General features: G+C 40.0%; 2 protein-coding genes across 8 annotated transcripts in view; both read right to left on the bottom strand.

Annotated features, from left to right (window-relative positions):
* ALLC (allantoicase) overlaps window positions 1–11,251 on the bottom strand; it is a 101,975-nt gene extending 90,724 nt beyond the window's left edge. Inside the window, exon 1 of one of the 4 annotated variants that reach the window (XM_077153099.1) lies at window positions 10,980–11,251. In XM_077153099.1, the coding sequence (XP_077009214.1) occupies window positions 10,980–11,073 (94 nt within the window). In that variant the 5' untranslated portion in view covers window positions 11,074–11,251. The remainder of the gene's footprint in view (window positions 1–10,979) is intronic. The other 3 variants (XM_077153094.1, XM_077153097.1, XM_077153102.1) reach the window with 3 other exon arrangements.
* Window positions 11,252–14,261: 3,010 nt separating this feature from the next.
* COLEC11 (collectin subfamily member 11) overlaps window positions 14,262–19,467 on the bottom strand; it is an 88,411-nt gene continuing 83,205 nt past the window's right edge. For 2 of the 4 annotated variants that reach the window (XM_077153105.1, XM_077153103.1), the window contains 2 exons: window positions 15,403–15,498; window positions 14,262–15,215 (listed from right to left, as the gene is read on the bottom strand). In XM_077153105.1, coding sequence (XP_077009220.1) covers window positions 14,806–15,215; window positions 15,403–15,498 — 506 coding nt within the window. In that variant the 3' untranslated portion in view covers window positions 14,262–14,805. The remainder of the gene's footprint in view (window positions 15,216–15,402; window positions 15,499–19,467) is intronic. The other 2 variants (XM_077153108.1, XM_077153104.1) reach the window with 1 other exon arrangement.

Genomic DNA, 19,467 nt, shown 5'->3' with positions numbered 1-19,467 from the left:
ATGACTCTTAGGCCTAATTTTAAGTAGGTTTAACCTATCCTTTGTGGGGTTAAGTTTCATATGAACAAACCACAAGACTGGGGACTCAGCCTATTGCTTTGGTTGTCTGCACTGCTTGTGAGAATATCAAAAATTCAACTTGGGGAAGTTGAATTTTCCCTGTTCTCACCATTCCCTGAAGGGGACTTTGCAAATACTTTTTTATTCACTGCTCAAATCACTCTAGGATTTATTGGGGCATCCCTCTGGGCAAACCAACAAAATCTCATGCCCTACTCATGGTAGGGAATGTGTTTTGAGCTCCCTTGCTTCCATTAGAATCATAACCTGAATTTCAGAATCAAGTTAATTAGCTTTCACATTAACCAGGGATAAGCCAGGGGCTGCGTTGTAGGCAGCATCCAAGATGGCCCCAGCAATCCTCACCTCCTATATTCATACCCGTGCATAAAGGCCTTCAACACTGAGCAGAGGTGACCAATATACCCACTAGAATGTTCCAGAAATGACAGACTGGTGTGACCGAGGCTAAGTCAGAAAAGTCATTGCAGCTCTTGCCCCTGAATCACTCACCCTGAAGGAGCCAGTTGCCTTGTCATGAGGCCAAGCGGAGACCTATAGAGAGATCTATATGGCAAGGAACTGAGGCTGCTGCCACCAGTCCACTCCGCACGAACTTGCCAGGCAAGTGAGGGAGCCACCGTGAAAGATGGTCCTCTAGCCTCTGCCAGCCTCTGGAGGAATGCATCCTTGAACACCTCCTGGCTGCAATCTTACAAAAGTTGCTGAGATAGAACCATGCTGTGAGGCTGCTCCCAAATCCCTGACCCACGGAAACCATAGAAGGTAACAGATGTGTATTGTTTGTTTCTGTTGTGAGATAATGTATAACACATCTATAGGTAACTAATGCGGGTAGCAAAGTCTGCTGGAAGATGAGGGATAAGAAAGGTTTAGAACCAACTGACAGCTGTGGTCCAGCAGTAAGAGGAGGGGACTTGAGGTGCAGGGTACTGAAAAGATAAATAGGACATTTTGAAGTTTGACCTTCATCCAAGATGTGCTGATTTGAAAGGATTAGGTGCCCTAGAAAAGCCATGTTTTCATCCTGATCCATCTTGGGGAGGCAGCCCTTCTTTTTAATCCCTACTCAGCACCACAGGTTGGAAATGTGATTAGATATCTCCACAGAGATATGACATGCCCAATTGTGGCTATTAACCTTTGATTAGAGGGAGATATGACTCCACCCATTCCAAGTGAGCCTTGATTAGTTTAATGGAATCCTTTAAGAGAGGAAACATTTTGGAGAGCAGCAGAGTCATAAGACCCAGGAGAACTCATGCAGCCAGAGACCCTTTGGAGATGAAGAAAGAATATGCCCCCAGGGGAGGTTCAAGAAAACAAGCAGCTTGGAGAGGAAGTTAGCAGACGTCACCAAGTTCACAATGTGCCTTTCCAGTTGAGAGAGAAACCCTGAACTACATCAGCCTTTCTTGATGAAGGTGGCCTCTTGTTATTGCCTTGATTTGGACATTTTCATACCCTTGCTTTAATCTGGATATTTTCAGCCTTGGAACTATAAACTTGCAGCTTGATGGATTCTCCCTTTTTAAAAGTCATTTCATTCCCGGGCGGGCCGTGGTGGCTCAGCAGGCAAGGACGCTTGTCTGCTGTGCCAGAGGACCCAGGTTCGGTTCCCAGTGCCTGCCCATGTGAAAAAAAAAAAAAAAGCCATTTCATTCCTGGTATGACACATTCTGGCAGCTTGCAAACTAGAACACTCAGGTCTGTCCTGTGCCATTGCTAATGGGATGAAAGAAAGAAAGGTGGTCCCCTCCTGGTCACCAAAGTTGGACAGAGCCTTACATGGATGGCCTGTCAGCAGAGGTACCATCACCAGAAAGCACCCCACACCATGCCATTGTACTTGAGCCAAGGGCAATGCTAGAAACTGCAGACTTCTATACGCACACCCTGTCGTAATTTCATGCCAAACTCTGATGGGATTCTGAGGAGAAAGGACCTATACTGGTTCACAGTGCTTGACACATCTTCAAGGTATGAGGCAAAGGGACCAAGAGTTGCCAGCAAGTTGGTCCAACCAGGATGGTCTCCCTTTAGTTTAAAACACGCCAGATCCCTTACTAATTACCTGGAGTGCCTATTTCTGCTTCCCAGCTGCTAAAACAAATACCAAACACTGGGTGGACTTAAAAAACAGGGATTAATTGGCACACAGTTTGAGAAGCTAGAAGGCTTGCCTCCTCCCAGGGTCAGTGTCTTCTGTCTGGCCAGAAATCTTTAAGGTTCACTAGCTTTTTTCTGTTGTGTGGCAATGCCCATGGCACTCTCTTCCCCTTTCTCTATTATGTTCCACTGACAGCTACTGGCTGCTCCCAGTGGCTTCTCGCTGTGGCTTTCTCTATAATAAGGCCATCCTGATTCCATTGGGTCACACCTTAAATGAAGTAAACTCATCCAAAGATCCTATTTACCAGGGGTTCACCCACAGGAATGGATTAATATTTGGGCATGTTCTCCTGGGGTACACAACTCTAAGCCACCACAGTGCCCTTCCCTCTTCTCCCAATGTTCTACCATAACTGACGTTTGTCTTTGTCTCTGGCCACATCTGATCTTCCTTCCATGAGTGGCAGATCATGAGAAGGGCCACCATCCTCCACCCCTCCCTGTTCCCATGCCCCTTTGCAATGTGATTTTGCAGCTCCTTCCATCAAGAAATGGAATCTACTTCAGATATCACCTTGTTATTCAAGACACAATGGAGAGGCTGGAGGGAAATGCCTGAAAATGCAGCGCTGTGTTCCAGTAGCCGTGTTTCTTGATGATGATTGAATAATGATATAGCTTTCACAATGTGACTGTGTGATTGTGAAAACCTTGTGTCTGATGCTCCTTTTATCTACCTTGTGAACAGAGGAGTAAAACATATGGAATAAAAATAAACAATAGGGGGAACAAATGTTAAAATAAATTTAGTTTGAAATGCTAGTGATCAATGAAAGGGAAGGGGAAGGGGTATGGTGTGTATAATCTTTTTTTTTTCTGTTTTCATTTTATTTCTTTTTCTGTTGTCTTTTTATTTCCTTTTTGTGAATTGATGCAAATGTTCTAAAAATGATCATGATGATGAATAGGCAATTATGTGATGATATTGTGAGTTACTGATTATATATGTAGAACGGAATGATCATATGTTAAGAATGTTTTTGTTCATTTGTTGTTAAATTTTTTAAATTAATAAATAAAATTTTATAAAAAAGAAATGGAATCTACTTCAAAATGGGCTCATCTTTTGACTTCCTTTGGCCAGTGGAATGTGACAGAAGCAACGGTGTTCTATTTCTGAGCTTAGGCCTCGAAAGGACTTGCGTGCTTCCACCTACCCTTTTCAAGACTCTGCTGCCACCGCATGAGCGGACTCAGGCTGGGTAGTTTGAGGATGAGGATGCACATGGAAAAATCACATGAGAAATCATGACTCCCAACAGAGGCATCCTAGACCAGCCAGCTTCCAGCAGTCCAGTCACTGACCAGAGATGCACAGTGAGCTCCGCCAAAACCAGAAGAACCCAGTCACTCTTAGTCCTAATTGCTGACCCATAGTATCATGAATGAAATAAATGGTTGTGGTTAAAAGTCACTAAGCTTTGGAGACATTTGTTACACAGCAAAAGCAAACTGATACACTCTCCCCATCCTTAGCGAGCAGAGCTTTCCTCCCACCCTAGAAGCTAAAGAATGCTTGCTTTCCCAGCCTCCTTTGTAGCTGGAGCACAAAGATACCATGTGTGATTGTGTGGGCTGTAGTTATATAAATGGCTGTAGGAACCAAGGGTCAATAGAAACCCTGCGGAATTTATTGGGAGTGACTGGCTTCAGAGTGGCCTCGGCAGTAAACTGTGGAGACTGTTATCTGCTTACTTGGAGGACAGCCTGAGAGGGAGAGGATGTTTGTTTTTTCCTTGAACCCCAAGGTCTTGTTAGCTATCTCTTGTATGTAGGGAGTAATATACTGAAAAGTAGGCACTCTGTTTTATCATGAAATGTATGCATGCTTTTAATCACGTAAACCCTGCAGTATATAAGCAGGAACTAGTTAAGAATAAAGTTGTCTGTTGTCTTTACTGCTAAAGCTTCAGACCCCCTGATCCCATTCTCTCTCTCGTTTTACTTTAACATTCCTTAGGGTCATAACAGCGGACAACAGATGGCGACCACGAAGGGACTCTAAGAAGGTACTACTCCGCTTTCGTGTTAAAGTAGCCAAGGAAATTGAGTGTCTCCGGATGCTGAGGATTTGCCACAGGAACAGACCTAGGTCATTGTTGTAAGTCTTTTAAAGTTTAAAGTAATTTTAATTTCCTTGTAGCATCAGGGAAATGGGAAATCATAGCAGGCGAATGGAGGAGTATATTCGTGTGTTGAAAACTTTGTTAGAAACTACAGGGGTCTCAATGAAGACTTCAGAGTCACTAGAGCTCTTTTCTTTAGTACAGAAGTATTGTTATTGGTTTCAGCCTCAAGGCCACAATGTTTCCTATTATTATGATAGATTTAAAAGATTGCTTCTTTACCATACCTCTAGCAGAGCAAGAAAAAATATTTAATTTCTGAACTTGTTTTTAATGAGCTGCCTTTATATAAAAATTCATATACACCTGAGTCAGAAAGTATTTAATAGGATCAATGCAGAACAAGAGTCAGTACTCATTAATGGCTCCTATGGAATTGTAACAGATTGGTCCCCTAACGGGTATGCAATTCAGGATTGTAGTTCTGACTCAAAGTATTCTGTTGTTACCTTGGTTTAATCTAAATAATTATTCTACTGAAACTTATACCAATGCCGCAAATAAAATTTTGTGACAAGGAATGAGAATGGCAGCTCCATCTCCTTTTGGTAACTTAGATCCTCGACAAATAGCAATTTGGAAACTAGCCATGAGTTTAGCTCCTATTCATATTTGAAAAAGAAATATATTTTCAGAAATTTAAAACTGAAAATTCTCATTAAAAACTATATATTGATGTTTCAAATATACATTCACTAAAGTATTTTAAGTATTTAACATTATTCTAACAAATCTAATTTTGATGGTAATTATGTGTGGTAAAATATTTGTTTAAAATAATTACAAGCATGAAAAATATAAAAGATATTTTTATCAATAGGAAAAAGAATTGCTTTATCTTAAGACAAAATGAATAACTGTTACAAAATGAGAAAAATGTAGGACAAAGCCTGAACTAATGTAATAATTGCTGAGGGTTTATAAAAATGGAAATTATGGTCAAAATCAAGAAAGAGTTAATGAGTCTAAATGTTTTCTTGGACTCTTAAAGAAAAGATATAAAATTTTTTTTCTAGATAATCAGTGTAAAAGGCAAAGAGTCTGTGTTTTATCAAACTAGCTTACGTTAACTTTTATCATGTCATTATCTGTATAAAATACACTGATTTTCTTCTGGGTATCATTATACTGGCAAAAAAGTGTTTCTTTTCTTGCCCCAGACCAGGTGGCTTAATCTATTAATCTAAGTAATATTGCTGTAAATGAATCTATTACTCACTAAATAATATTCAAATCATATAAATACTTAAATTCCTTTAAGCCAAAATATTTTAATGCTTTATCCAGTGTTTATATAAACTACATAGGTATAAACTAAATTTATCCCAAAATAATCATGACTTAAATCGGGAACAGATCAAATTTGAGGGCTGAATGCAAGGAAAAAATATACTTGTGGCGTCTGCTCTATTCACCTGATCTTGCCATTACATGCAGCTCATGTTGCTATCACATGACCTTGAAAAGAAACAGTTAAAATGTGCACCCTAGCTGGGAGGACTGGCTATCCTCCTGGAAAGAGGTGTACTTTAATAAAGATATCTATGTCCCAGGAAGCTCCTCTTGTTCCCTAGCCAGTTCCCAGAGGACCCAACTGGGTCCGGTCATGTAAGCAAATTGGAATTTGGCCACTATTGTGGGGAAATATCATAAGACTACATGCAACAAATTTAAAATTACCAAAAATTCACAACCAATTATTAAAAAAATCCTCATTTCTGCATTCATTTTCAATCAATCTAATGAATTAATTTTACAAAATCTGGTCATTTACTATGGGTACATGTCATTATTGACACTCTGCTTTCATTTTTGGTACCAGCCACTTTAAGCATTCTAAATTATATGTTACAGAACCTGTTTGATATTTTACAAAGAAATTCTGATTTATTAAGCAAAAGGCAGTTAACTACGGCTGGACAAGAATTACAGTTCATTGAACAACGCATTCAAAAAGGACAGCTTGTTCAAATAGATTTAGAAAAACCTGTTGATTTTATTATTTTCTTTTCCTTGCAGTTTCCCACAGGCCTACTTTGGCAAGATGGTATTTTTAAATAATTTTTTTTACCAAATAATTGACAAAAATGTTTAAATCCATATTTGCAAAAAATCATTTCTTTAATAGCCAAAGATCACCAAAGATGTTATCAATTAAGAGGTCACAATCCTAAGCGCATAGTGTGTGATCTCACAAAGGGAAAGATTCAAAGTCTATTTATTTTCAATACCTCTTGGCAAATAGCATTAAGTAATTTTAAAGGACAAATTAATAATCAATCGCCTATGTCAAAACTTTTGCAATTTCTTAATCATAATGATGAATATGCAACTATGTGATGATATTATGAATTACTGATTATATATTTAGAACGGAATAATGATATGTTAGAAATGTTTTTGTTCGTTTGTTAAATTTTTTTAAATAAATAAATAAATAAACAAACTTTCACAATTTCTAAAAAGAACACAATGGATTTTGTCTAAAATAGTTTGGGCTTCCCTGCTAGCTATTACCGTCTTTACTAATGGTAATAATAATGGACAGGTTGCATATGTCACCCCAGGGGAAAACAAAAGTTAGAAAATACCTTATACCTCAGCCCAACGTACTGAATTAGCAGCTGTAATTCAGGTATTGCAAAATTTTCCACAATCTCTTAATATTGTTTCTAATTCTAAGGATGTCTGCCAAGCAGTTACATTGAGAAAGCTTCTTTGTTTGAAGGAGATGAACTGTCCCGAATGTTTTTACATTTACAAACATTAGTCAGAAGTCGAACTAATCCTCTTTTTTATCATGCATATAAGAGCTCATACTAATCTTAAAGGTCTTTATCATTACAAAATCATCAAGCAGATACTCTTGTAGAAGTAATTTAAGACCCCATGATATTTCACAAATTGACTCATATTAATAGCAAAAGGTTGTGAAAAAAATTTCCATCTTTATCTAAATAGCAAGCTCAGGACATTGTTAGGACTTGTCCAACATGTGGACCTTTAAATGCACTCCCATTTGCATCAGGGGTTAATCCTCAAAATCAAAAAGCAAATAAATTATGGCAAATGGATGTTACTCATATTTCACGTTTTGGTAAAATGCAATATGTACATATTATTATAGACACCTTTTCTCATTTCATCTGGGCTACCGCACAATCTGGAGAACATTTCTGTCATGTTGGATCACATTTATTTAATGCTTTTGCTGTTATGGGATGCCCTCAATCTATTAAAACGGATAATGGTCCTGCTTATATAGGGAAGCAATTTTGTAAATTTTATACTACTTTTCATATTACTCATATCACAGGAATTCCACATAATCCCTCTGGGCAATGAATTATTGAATGACCCCAACCAGATGCTAAGGTCTATGCTCATAAAACAAAAAGGGGGAGATCAGGAGGAGGATGATGTGAAAATAAGTACACCAAAAGAGCAATTAGCAAAAGCACTGTTTACTTTAAATTTTTAAAACATTTATAATAATTCATCACAGACTCCTGCAGAACAACATTTTAGTAATTTGGAAGAGAAAAGTAATATAACCCAAACAGAACTGCAGCTGCAGCCGATCTATTGAAAAGATGTTAAGGATGATTTATGAAAACCAGGCATGATAAAGATGTGGGATAGGGGATTTACTCTTATCATTACAGATGATGGAACCTCAGTTTGGATTCCCTCGAAAAGAATAAAACCCAGACATGTCGACCCTGACGAAAATAACTAAATGGGTAATGTACATTATAGGACATACAACTTTAGTTGCTGAAGGACAGGGACATAATTATACTTATTGGGTGTATATTCCTAACCCACCTCTGCTGCAGGCCCTAACATGGGCAGATCCAACTTTACAAAAATATCTGAATACTAGTTTAGGATTCCCAGGTCCAGTAGATTCAAGGCTTCCAAAACTACTTAAGGAAGAAGGAAAAATGATGTCAAATTTAACTCTTCCATTTTTAGAAAGACCCATATGCATAAGTAATGAATTACCATGTATGACAACAAATAATCAAAGTACATGGTTTAAGATCAAGGATGATTCTCATAATTACTTATATGTATATCCCTCCATAACTCTATGGATCAAATGATATTTGCCTGTTAAATGGAAAAGAAAGTTGAGATGGATGGCAGTTATGTCATATGGACTGAGCAGTTATCATAATTAATGATTCCTATGGAATTGTAAGAGATGCGGCCCCTGTGGGGCCTCCCATCTCTAACTTGAAGATAACTGAGACTATATGGACAGGCAAGCTAAATCAGAGTTTAATACATAGAGGATGATTTGTGCCAAATCCATGGGATGATAAATATAACATTAATCAGAAAAATTTATGGAAAATTTTCCTAGGACCAGGATCAATTTTTATAGCAAATTCTAATAACTATAACTTCTCTTTAAATAGCAGCTATAAATATTATATGCAAATATGTACTAGAAATCCATATGTATTTGTTAAAAGTCATAAGCATATAAGAAATCAAACTTTTAATTGTGAGAATTGTTTTCTATTCACTTGTGTCCAAGCATTTATGTTGCAGGAAAATGAGATGATTATAGCAGCAAGGAGAAGAAGAGGTATGCTGCCAGTGCAGATATCAAGATCCTGGTAATCCTCTCCAGAAACACAAGTCCTGATCCATTTGGCAAAAGAATATCTGAAAAGGACTAAGAGACTAATTGGACTCACTATTGCAGCTGTCATTGGAATCATTGGAACTATCACAGTGGCTGTGGTTGCTATACAGACACAGTATTATGTTAGAGAGTGGGATAAAAATGCCAGTGAACTGTGGCATAATCTATCTCACATTGATGAGCAAATTAATAATAGAGACACCATTGGTTCATATTGGAGATCAAATGTATCATTTAAATTTTTTACGAAGTTTAAAATGTGACTAGAATGAGAGCAATTTTTGTATTACCACTTTTAGATATAATCACTCTGAAATAGAATGGGAAAAGGTAAAAAGGCATCTTTTGGGGCATTCAAATAGTTTAAGTCTCAATATTTTAAAATTACAAAACCGAGTATTAGAAATATCTCAGAGTAGGGCCATGGTGGCTCAGCAGGCAAAAATGCTCGCCTGCCATGCCAGAGGACCCAGGTTCGATTCCCAGTGCCTGCCCATGTAAAAAAAAAAAAAAGAAATATCTCAGAGTAATTGACATATAACTGATGGAGATGATGTTATACAATCACTGACCCAAGAGCTAAAAAATCTTAATCCTATTTATTGGTGGAAATCTTCTCATTTTTTGACAATATTGGGAATAGGAATTTTACTTTTCTTACTATTTCTTTTTCTCTTAAGTGTCCTGAAGCACTGTTTGCTATCTATCATATCTTGTAGTCATAAACAAACACAAGCTCTCAACGTATTGTTTGAAAAGGCTTTGAACTCCTCCCTTAAATAAGCTTTAGCTCTTGACTGGTGGCCAATGACGGGTAAGACCCTTCCTTCAGAGCTTAAGGGCAACCTACGACAGGCACAGTCACCTCAACTTAAAAAATAAAAAGGGGGAAATGTAGGCGCCAAGGGTTAATAGAAAACCTGTGGAATTTATTGAGAGTGACTGGCTTCAGAGTGGCCTCGGCAGTAAACTGTGGAGACTGTTATCTGCTTACTTGGAGGACAGTCTGAGAGGGAGAGGATGTTTGTTTTTTCCTTGAACCCCAAGGTCTTGTTAGCTATCTCTTGTATGTAGGGAGTAATACACTGAAAAGTAGGCATTCTGTTTTATCACGAAATGTATGCACGCTTTTAGTCACGTAAACCCTGCAGTATATAAGCAGAAACTAGTTAAGAATAAAGTTGTCTGTTGTCTTTACTGCTAAAGCTTCAGACCCCCTGATCCCAGTCTCTCCCTCATTTTACTTTAACATTCCTTAGGGTCATAACAGCGGCCAACAAATGGCACCACTGATTTGTACGGGGCACAACCAGTGGGGACATACCAAGTCGCCCTGGAAACCTGGTTTAGAAACCCAACTGTCATTTACATACACACACACACACACAAACACACACACCAGCCTCTTTATGGGAAGTAGTGAAGGGCAGAGACAGCAGCCACAGCCAGCTTCCACCGCAACAGCAACCACCAGCTGGCGACAGCACCTACTGTGCCCAGCAGCAGGTGTCCTCACCAGGCCCAACCTGCAGGATGATGTATGGGTTTTGTTCTCAAACACACAGCATCCAATGTTTCTCCAGTCTTTCTAAAATACCTGTGAACTCCCCAAATGCTTCCACAAATACTCTTTCTGCATAAAATAGCCAAACTCGGATCTTCTTGCCAAGAAGCACTTCCCCCACCTGGTCCACCTCTGCTGAATTGAATGAGGCTGGACCTGGTGCCCCAGACCTTCCCGCCACCCCTCAGCCCCTCCTCTGTGCACACGAAGAACTAAGGGGGGCACGCTTTCCAAACCGGTAATCAAAGTCATCTGGCATGTGGGCAGACTGCGAGCGGGAGATTTCAGTCTAGATGAATGGTCGTCAGGCACCTGAGGGAGGAAGGGAGCCACAGGACATCTAATCAGGAAATTTCGCCTGCCCGTGAGGAAATACCTGAGTTCCGTTCTTCCCTGGATTCCAGCCTTTCATGGGCTTTTGTGCCACGTGCTGCAGGGGCTCTGGGGACAGAGAGATGGGCCAGTCCCATTCCCCTTCCTGGAGCTTATGTTTGCTGGCAACAGTCAGAATGGCCAGTTATTTCCTGACTAGTCTTTTGTTTGTCAGCTCTAAATGGCTGGAGTTTTTTTCTGTAGGCTATGGCACCACAGGAAATTCTCTGTCACCTCCTCTGCCTTGTTCTAGAAGGCCAGTTCCCTCCTCTATCTCTCTGCCCCGGTCTTTGTTCTTTCTGCATATCTCTCTCTCTCTCTCTCACGCATGCACACACGCACACGCACACACCATCCAAAAGAACCCCTGTTGGATACAAGTATTTGTGTAACTGAACAGCTTAACCTGCCTTAAACTCCTCCTCAGCTCTGCAGACCTGTGTTTTTGTTGCAGACGCAGATTCTCCATTCCACCACTGGATGGCAGTATGGAAATACAGATCCACAGACACCTGCCGAACAGCCCCCCAGGCTACATCTCAGTGCTTATTCATCTCAGCCCACACTCCATGTAGAGCCCTAAAACATATATACGTATACCAGCTTTTTGGTCATGCCTCAATGCAGCACCTAATAAATCCTGGGTCTCTTCTCAACCCAATCATTTCCCTCTCACTTTGGAGAACAGATTTCACAGCCTGCATATAGGTCTCTTTCAGTAAAGTGGAAATTAAATTAAGGGCAATGTTTTTTTACTTTATGTCCAGTTGTTTACAGCCTATCAAATTTGCTTAAAAACAATCATGATCATATAAAGGTATGTTACCCAGGTACAAACAACAGCTGTGTGCCTTTACTGTAGTTAAAGTCAATACAAATTCCCCCAAATAAAGCTTAACAGAGGAAGCTATAAGGAAGAGCCTGATGTGACAGCTAAGCTCACCTCCAATTTCATGTGTGATCTGAAAGGTTATATTAAATCACAGAAGTGTTTTCATCCAACTTCCTCATTTTAAATAAGAGGAAACTGAAATCCTGAGGGGTGAAAGGACTTACCCAGATTGCACTCTACGCCTGGAAAAGCACCAAGTAGAAGGCAGGTCAACACACTTCAGATTGGGTACTTCCTCCCCTACATGATTCGTCCTATTTTAGATTTATGTACTTTCCACCATGAAACTAAAAGAGCTTATGGTTCCTGGGGTGACTTAAAGCAATTGCTTGACAAAGATGGATTTATCCTGATGCTGTTGAAAATCAAGCTTCAGGACCTCTCGCTTGCCCAGGCCACTTCCAAGGCCTTATTGCAATCACCATATTGCATTATTTTTCTTGAAGAGGAACCCCACATTGCATGAGCTTCGAGCCCTGGAATGAATGAAGCATCCACCTGGTCAGAAGTAGGACACTTGGGCCATTGAAGGGGCTGCCAGGACAGCAGGCTTGGGTAGGGGGCCTGTGGCTGCCCTAATAGTCCTGTCAAAGCCATTCTCTATGCCCGTGGTTCTTCTTTCCCCCAGCAACTCCCCCGGCTGAGAGGGTAGTGGGAGCTCCAGTAGGAATATAAAACAGGTGATCTGCTGCTTTGGCCATTTTACTTCCTTAAGCCTACTCCAGAACCCAAAGACTTCTCCCTCCTCCTGGAAGCTTTCTAGTTTTCTCTGACTCTTACAGTCAATACTGCCCCCTTCCTCTCCAGTTACAGTCATTCAGAAGTTGGCAGTGAATTGTTCTTAATTTTTTGTAATATATTCAGAGGGGGAAAAAGGGGGAAAGGGCCAAAAATGATCACTCAGCTAGTTTAACTGTACTCAAAAGACTGGATAATGCCTATTTCATTATCAAGTAAATTTGGAAAACCTCACAGACAATGTTGAACAACTTTGGTTAAACTGTATATCACTTACTTAATTCTGCTCAGTGTTCTGTGAAGATGAACTTCTCTTTTCAACTCTACAGGGCATTTCAGATACATGGTACCTGAATGGACTTGTTTTCTTTGGTCTTCTGATGGGATGGATCATTGAATCTACAGAAGTTTCAAGAAAATCTTGTCATGAATGATGAAGAACCTGAGATTTTATCCTGTTCACAAGCTAACAGGTTAGCTTGCCACAGTTTCACTGATCTTTATTACTCACAGTAGTAGAAGCAGTCAGAATACCAGCATTTTTGCATCAGTTTCCTGAGCCCCAATTCCTGCACAGCTTATGCAGGAATAAGAGGGCCAAATGACACACCTGCACATGCAGTGGGTTAGTTACAGGCAAAGATGCCTGATCTTAGGAAACCCAAACCATTATAATAGGCAATAAGTATGACTGCTTTTTCCTCCAGAGGGAAACATTTTTATTCATGCCTGCCAGAGGGAAACACTATCTTTAGCTTCCAAGACTGTTTACTAGCAACACCCTGAAAAAGATGACCCAGAACAAAGGGTATCAGTACATCACTGGCAAGATGTGCAGAAACACGAGAGACCATGGGGAATTGTCTCCGGACAACTCTTCTTGCCACCCCTTCACCCCACATGCCCTATGGCCTTCCTTTGTATGTGCATTTCTATACACTTTCTTCTTTTAAAAAATGAGGATGCCCATTACTTTTTACTAGGGATTCTGATACACAAAAAGAAGAAGTCTGAGTTACCATGATAACTTCTGAAATGGCTCCCAATGATCCCCCGCTCCTGGTGTCCCCTCCCTTTTGTAATCTCTTCCCATGTTGGGAGGCTGGAACTAGTACAGTCTTCTAACGCATAGAATATTGCAAAGGTAATGGGATGTCAATTCCAAAATTAGGACATAAAAAACTGACTTCTGTCTTGCTCATACTCTCTTTCTGTCTCTCTCCCTCTAGTCCTCTGCTGTTCTGATGAAGCCAGCTGCCATGTTGTGAGTTGTTCAGTAGAGAGGCCTGTGTGAAAAGGAACTAAGGGTGGACTCCAGCCAAAAGCCAGAAAGAAACTGAGGCCCATAATTCAGCCACACACAAGGAACTGAATCCTGCCCCAAACCACATTTGAGGTTAGAGGCAGATCCTTCCCTCCTCAGTGGGAGCAGATATGATATGCTCAAGTAAGAGGCTCAGCTAAGTCATTCAACTTCCTAGCCCACAGAAACTTTGAGATAACAAATATTCTCATTTTAAGCCACTGAGTTTTGGGGCACTTTGTTATGGAACAAGAGGTAAGTAATACAGTTATGAAGAAATTAAGAGTACAAATTGACACACACACTCAGTAGCATACTTTGGAGAAATATTTTTCTTTTTCCTGAAATCTGAGTTTAAAGCAAAGCAAAATTGTTTTTATTTGTATAAGAGTGAAAAAGAACCCATGTTTTAATATAATTTACAGAAACATTGGTCAAAGTTAAGTGGGTTGTTATCCATTGTAGATTTTTAAAGGAAAGTAGTACTTTTAAGACCCTACTGCCATTATTTGTATTGAAATATTATACTATTTCAAGATTTTATTTATAGTTTGGACAAAGGCAAGAGCTTTATGGAAGAGCAATTCTGAACGATAATTACATAATGAACAATTTGGCTACAATACAGGTAATAAAACCTTACTCCTTCAGAAATAGCCACCCCTCAAATACTTTCTTTCTCTTAAGCATGTGCCATCCTCTAATGTTTGGGGAAATGGCCCTTTAATTAATGCAAGTTTTCACCCCTGAATGGGAAGCAATGCTATTAGAAATTATTCTATTTACAGACGTACAGCTCATTGGCTGCCATCACTTTCTCAGAGACAGCACTGCTAATACTGCTATAAAAAGCAATGATTCAAACAGGCTGCCTGCCCATGCAGCACTGGCACCTGCTCACACATTTTCCTTGTCAAATTCACATATGAAATACATGGTGATATGGCAAGCCACGTCATTCCAGCCCCCAGAGGCCACCATTTCCACACAGTCCTCCTCATCATAAGCATCATTGGGTTCACCATTCCGCCATTTGTTAAAGGTCTGCATGGGGGACCGGTCCGAATAAACAAAACTGCCCTCTTTTTCCAGGTCATTGATCCCAATGAAAACTCGCGTGAGGCCTGCTTGAGTGATGTAAGAAGCAATCAGGCTGTTGGAGGTCTCATCCTTGGGCATACTCAGCATCCCTCCTCTCCTGTGGCAGGCCAGCTGGGCATCCACATACTTTTTCTCCTCCTTCACCAGCAGGTAGATCTTATTATCTGTCTCACGCACACCAGCGACAGCTGCGGGGGAGGGCAGTGCTGAAAAGTGAGCACTTGCATTTCTATAAACAAACTTAATGCACACCACACACAAAAAATAAGATACAGACAGCAGAGAGGATCGATAATATGGAATATTACTCAGGAGCTATTCAATCTTTAGGAGAACAGGGACTGTGGGACATGTGGGAAAGGAGGAAACAGGAAAACACTGAGAAGAACATACCATTTTTTATGAATTTTAACTCAGTTGTCAATTGGGTGACCTGGTTATCCATCTCCCCAATGGCCTTCCTTAGCTGGCTGCACTCACACGGTATACCTGCAGAGACCAGGCCCATTGGAAAATTATGATTAAATAAGAGAATGGGCTCAGAAAAGAAGTAGATACCTCTTCACCAAAAGTACACATTCTATTCAACAAACAGCTCACACAACCTTTTGAGACCATGATAATGATTTTGGACTTTATTCTAAGGGCAAAGAAAAGCCATAAAAATGTTTTTTGTTGTTGTTTTTTTTAATTGATATATATTATATATTCACATACCATGTAATCACCCAAAGTATACAATCAGTGGTTCACAAAATCATCATATAGCTGTACATTTATCATCACAATTGACTGCTCTCTTTTTGTGAAAAATAACATATATATATAAAGCAATAAATTTCAAGCACATCACAACAATTAGCTGTAGAACAGATTTCAAAGCTTGGTATGGGTTACAATTCCACAATTTTAGGTTTTTACTTCCAGCCTCTCTAAGATACTGGAGACTAAAAGAAATATCAATATAATGATTCAGCACTCATACTCATTTGTTAAACCCTACCTTCTCTGTATAACTCCAGCATCAACTTTGATCTTTCTCCCATTCATTAGGGGTACTTGGGCTATGCCCAGTGTAGCTTTTTCATGTTGCAAGGGGCTGTAGGTAATATGGGATGGGGGGAGGGGTGGAACTAGCTGATCTTCTGGAGAGGCTGACCCCTCTGCATTTCAGGACTTATCCAGTCCAGGGACCCATCTGGAGGTTGTGGGTTTCTGGAAAGTAATCCTAGTGCATGGAACCTTTGTAGAATCTTATATAACACCCTAGGTATTCTTTAGGATTGACGGGAATGGTTTTGGTTGGGGTTTGGCAAGTTATGATAGGTAGCAATGTCTAACTAAAGCTTGCATAAGAGGGACCTCCAGAGTAGTATAAAGTGGTTTTAACAGGGAAGCAACATGATCAGACATATGTTTTTAAAATTTCACTCTCGTGGCATACGAAAAATTAAACGGAGGTGCAGGGACCAAGAGAAAGAGTGGAGAGACCAGTGGAGGGTGTATTATAGCAATTGAGAGTAGTAATGATGTCTTGGATTAGGGTAGTGGCAGTGGAGATGAACAATCAAAACATTTGAGAACAACGTTGGGGGTAGAAGCAACAGGACTCAGTGCTTGTTGAATATTGGATAGAACTGAAAGAAAGAGTTGAAGGTATTTGGTTCGAGTACCTCAATGGAAGGTAGTACCATTTATTGAGCTGGGCTTTGGGGAGAGGAACATGCTGAGCTGAAATGAACGTACCTATGAGACATCCAAGTGGAGAACTGAAATTGACAGTCTGGTGCTCAGATGAGTAGTCTGGGCTAGGAGAATAGAATTGGGCATTGTTGGTCTGTACATGGGAGTTGGATGAGAAGACTCAGTGGGGGAGATTGGGCAGTGCACTGAGGAACACCAACAGGTAATGGGGAAGGGTGAGGAGGACCCAAGAAATGAGATTGCAAAAGAATGACCATAGGATGGCGGTGGGGACACCAGGATATGTGAAGTCGTGGAAGACAAGGAGGGAACAAATCTCAGGGAGGGGAGGGCGTGGACCACAGTCAGAAGTGCTGCTGAAGGTCCAGTAGGAAGATGTCTGAAGAATGTCCGGTGGATTTGACAAAACAGGGCTCCCCGGAACTTCTCAGCAAGAGCAGCTTCCATGAGATGGTGGGTCAGAAGCCAGTGGGAGGAGAGGAAATGAAAGTACAGAGCTCTCATGACATCTGGATGTGGAGAACATCAGTGAGAACAGCTATACAGGACTGAGAGTCAAGGGACAGTCTCTATGGGGATTTTTTATATTGGTTTCTCTTTATTTTAATATAGGAAAAGTGCAAGTATAGTTACATGATGATGGGAAGGAACTGATAGAAGGGGAGAGGTTAAAGATAACCATGATATCTATCCTAATGTAAGAGGGACTGATACAAGTTTCCCCATAGGCAGGATGGCATAGGATGCAGAGCACACTGGAAAAAAACACCTCTTCCACTTAAACAATCATCAGTATTAGTATTTCTTGGGCCTTTCTACCGAGTCTAGAATCATTCTAAATGTTTTATTTATATCAACTCATTTAATTCTCACACGAACCTGTAATCGCTTACCATTATTATCTTATTTTACACAGATATTGGGTGCCTTGGCCAACATCACAGGGTCAGTGATTGGAGGAGCCAAGATTTGAACCCAGGCAATATAGCTGAGTCTAGCTCCAAATATAATAATTTGTCAATGCCTAGCTAAGCTAGAAGCCCCAAGAAAAAATTTGCCTCAGCACCAAGGCATGGTATCCAGAACATGTAGGCACTCGGCAAATCCTTGTTAGCTGATGGATAAACTGAATTGAATTAATGATAGTTTTGTCCATCATTCCTCAGGTTATATGGTTTTTCCTGGTCCTTTTGCAATGATCCTAATTCCCCTGTGAAGAGCTCTATTGTGAGTCTTCTTAAACCATCATTCAGACTTACTCACATTTGGGAGGATTCCATCAAGGCATTTCTTTGGCTTCTATCTTTTTCACAGGAACTGGAGCCTTTGTTTACCTAGATCACTCCATCCTCCATTATTATCATTGTGGACCTAAAAATGCACGACTTTTCCTTTTTTCTTGATGACTTTTCCTTTTTTTTGTTGAAGTTCATCTTGCTAATTTTTTAGCCTATCGTTTCAATCCTTCAGAATTTTGATGCCATCTCCTAAAATACCAGCAATCCCCTATTACTTAGAGTTCAGCATATATCCCTCACTTCTCACACGCAACTTTTCTTCTTCACACTTGGACATTTGAAACTTTTTGTCTGTTGGGTTTGTTGGGGTTTTTTAATTTTTTAATGAAAGTTTTATCTAAGATAGATATTCTCAGATAATTTTATCATCAAATTCACTGAGTTCTGAGGTACATAAAGGAATTTTGGAGAAATCCCTCCAAATGAAAAAGATGGGATAATTTCCTCGTTGTCCTTTTAAGCTTATAGACACATATAGACCTGACACGTCCCCTCACCCATCAATTTGGGCTCATGTGAGAGAAGTTCTCTCTCCATCCACGCCCTTCACCTCCATCAAGAGTAAAGTCATCATTAGACTTTGCATAATTCACTCTGATTTGTTGAGTGCCTGGAGGTGGGCCCAAGGTGCTCAGACTGAATGAATGATTTCCACTGCACTGTTCACTGAAAGAGACTTGTTATAAAAATATATATATTTTTTAAGTCACATGAGCAATAACAATTCTCATGTCACACTCCTCCTCATCTCTGTGACACATGAAGCTTTTTAAACGAGGCAATTTTATTCATAAATCGAATACCTCTCTTCTCTCCCTTGTTTTCCAGTGGTCAAATCTTTTTCAAAGACTACTTTTTGAATAGTACTATTAAAAAGAGTGAGATCCAACTTAGATACACTAGGTATGAAAGGGAAAGAAATATTGATTTTAGCAAGTGGAAGTCAGGAAGTTTCCCACAGACACATCAATCCAGCTTAGTGGAAAAGGCAGCCACTACCTACCCACTGAGAGCAACGGTGGGTTTGATGGATTTTCTTCCCGTGTTCTAACTGGTAAGCTTACTAATTGGAGGTGGAAGGAAGGATGGGGGCTGACTGACAGTATATTCTAGTTACTAAAACACTGTCTTCCACCTAAATCTAGTATCTCTTCAGTCTCTTCTTCCATGGTCAACATTTAGCAAATTCGCATTTGCAAAGGGCATCTGAAAATTTAGCGGCATTGGAATTCATCATCTCTTCGTAAAAGATTCAGTATACTTCAGTTACTTTTGAAATATAATTTCTAATATTTATCTATCTAGCCTTTCTTGGATTATGCTACTGTTTTTCTACTAGAAAACAGAGTTACATAGCTAAAATGATGAGTGGCAAACAGCACAGATCCAGGGGGAAAAAAATGCATGGGTGCTGGTCCTGACTGAATCACTGACAAGGCTAAAGCTCTTGTCAGTT

Source organism: Tamandua tetradactyla, chromosome 3 (assembly GCF_023851605.1).
Source record: "Tamandua tetradactyla isolate mTamTet1 chromosome 3, mTamTet1.pri, whole genome shotgun sequence".
Lineage (NCBI taxonomy): Eukaryota > Metazoa > Chordata > Mammalia > Pilosa > Myrmecophagidae > Tamandua > Tamandua tetradactyla.
Note: the sequence above shows the minus strand (reverse complement) of the source record. Positions and strands in the feature narration are given on the sequence as shown.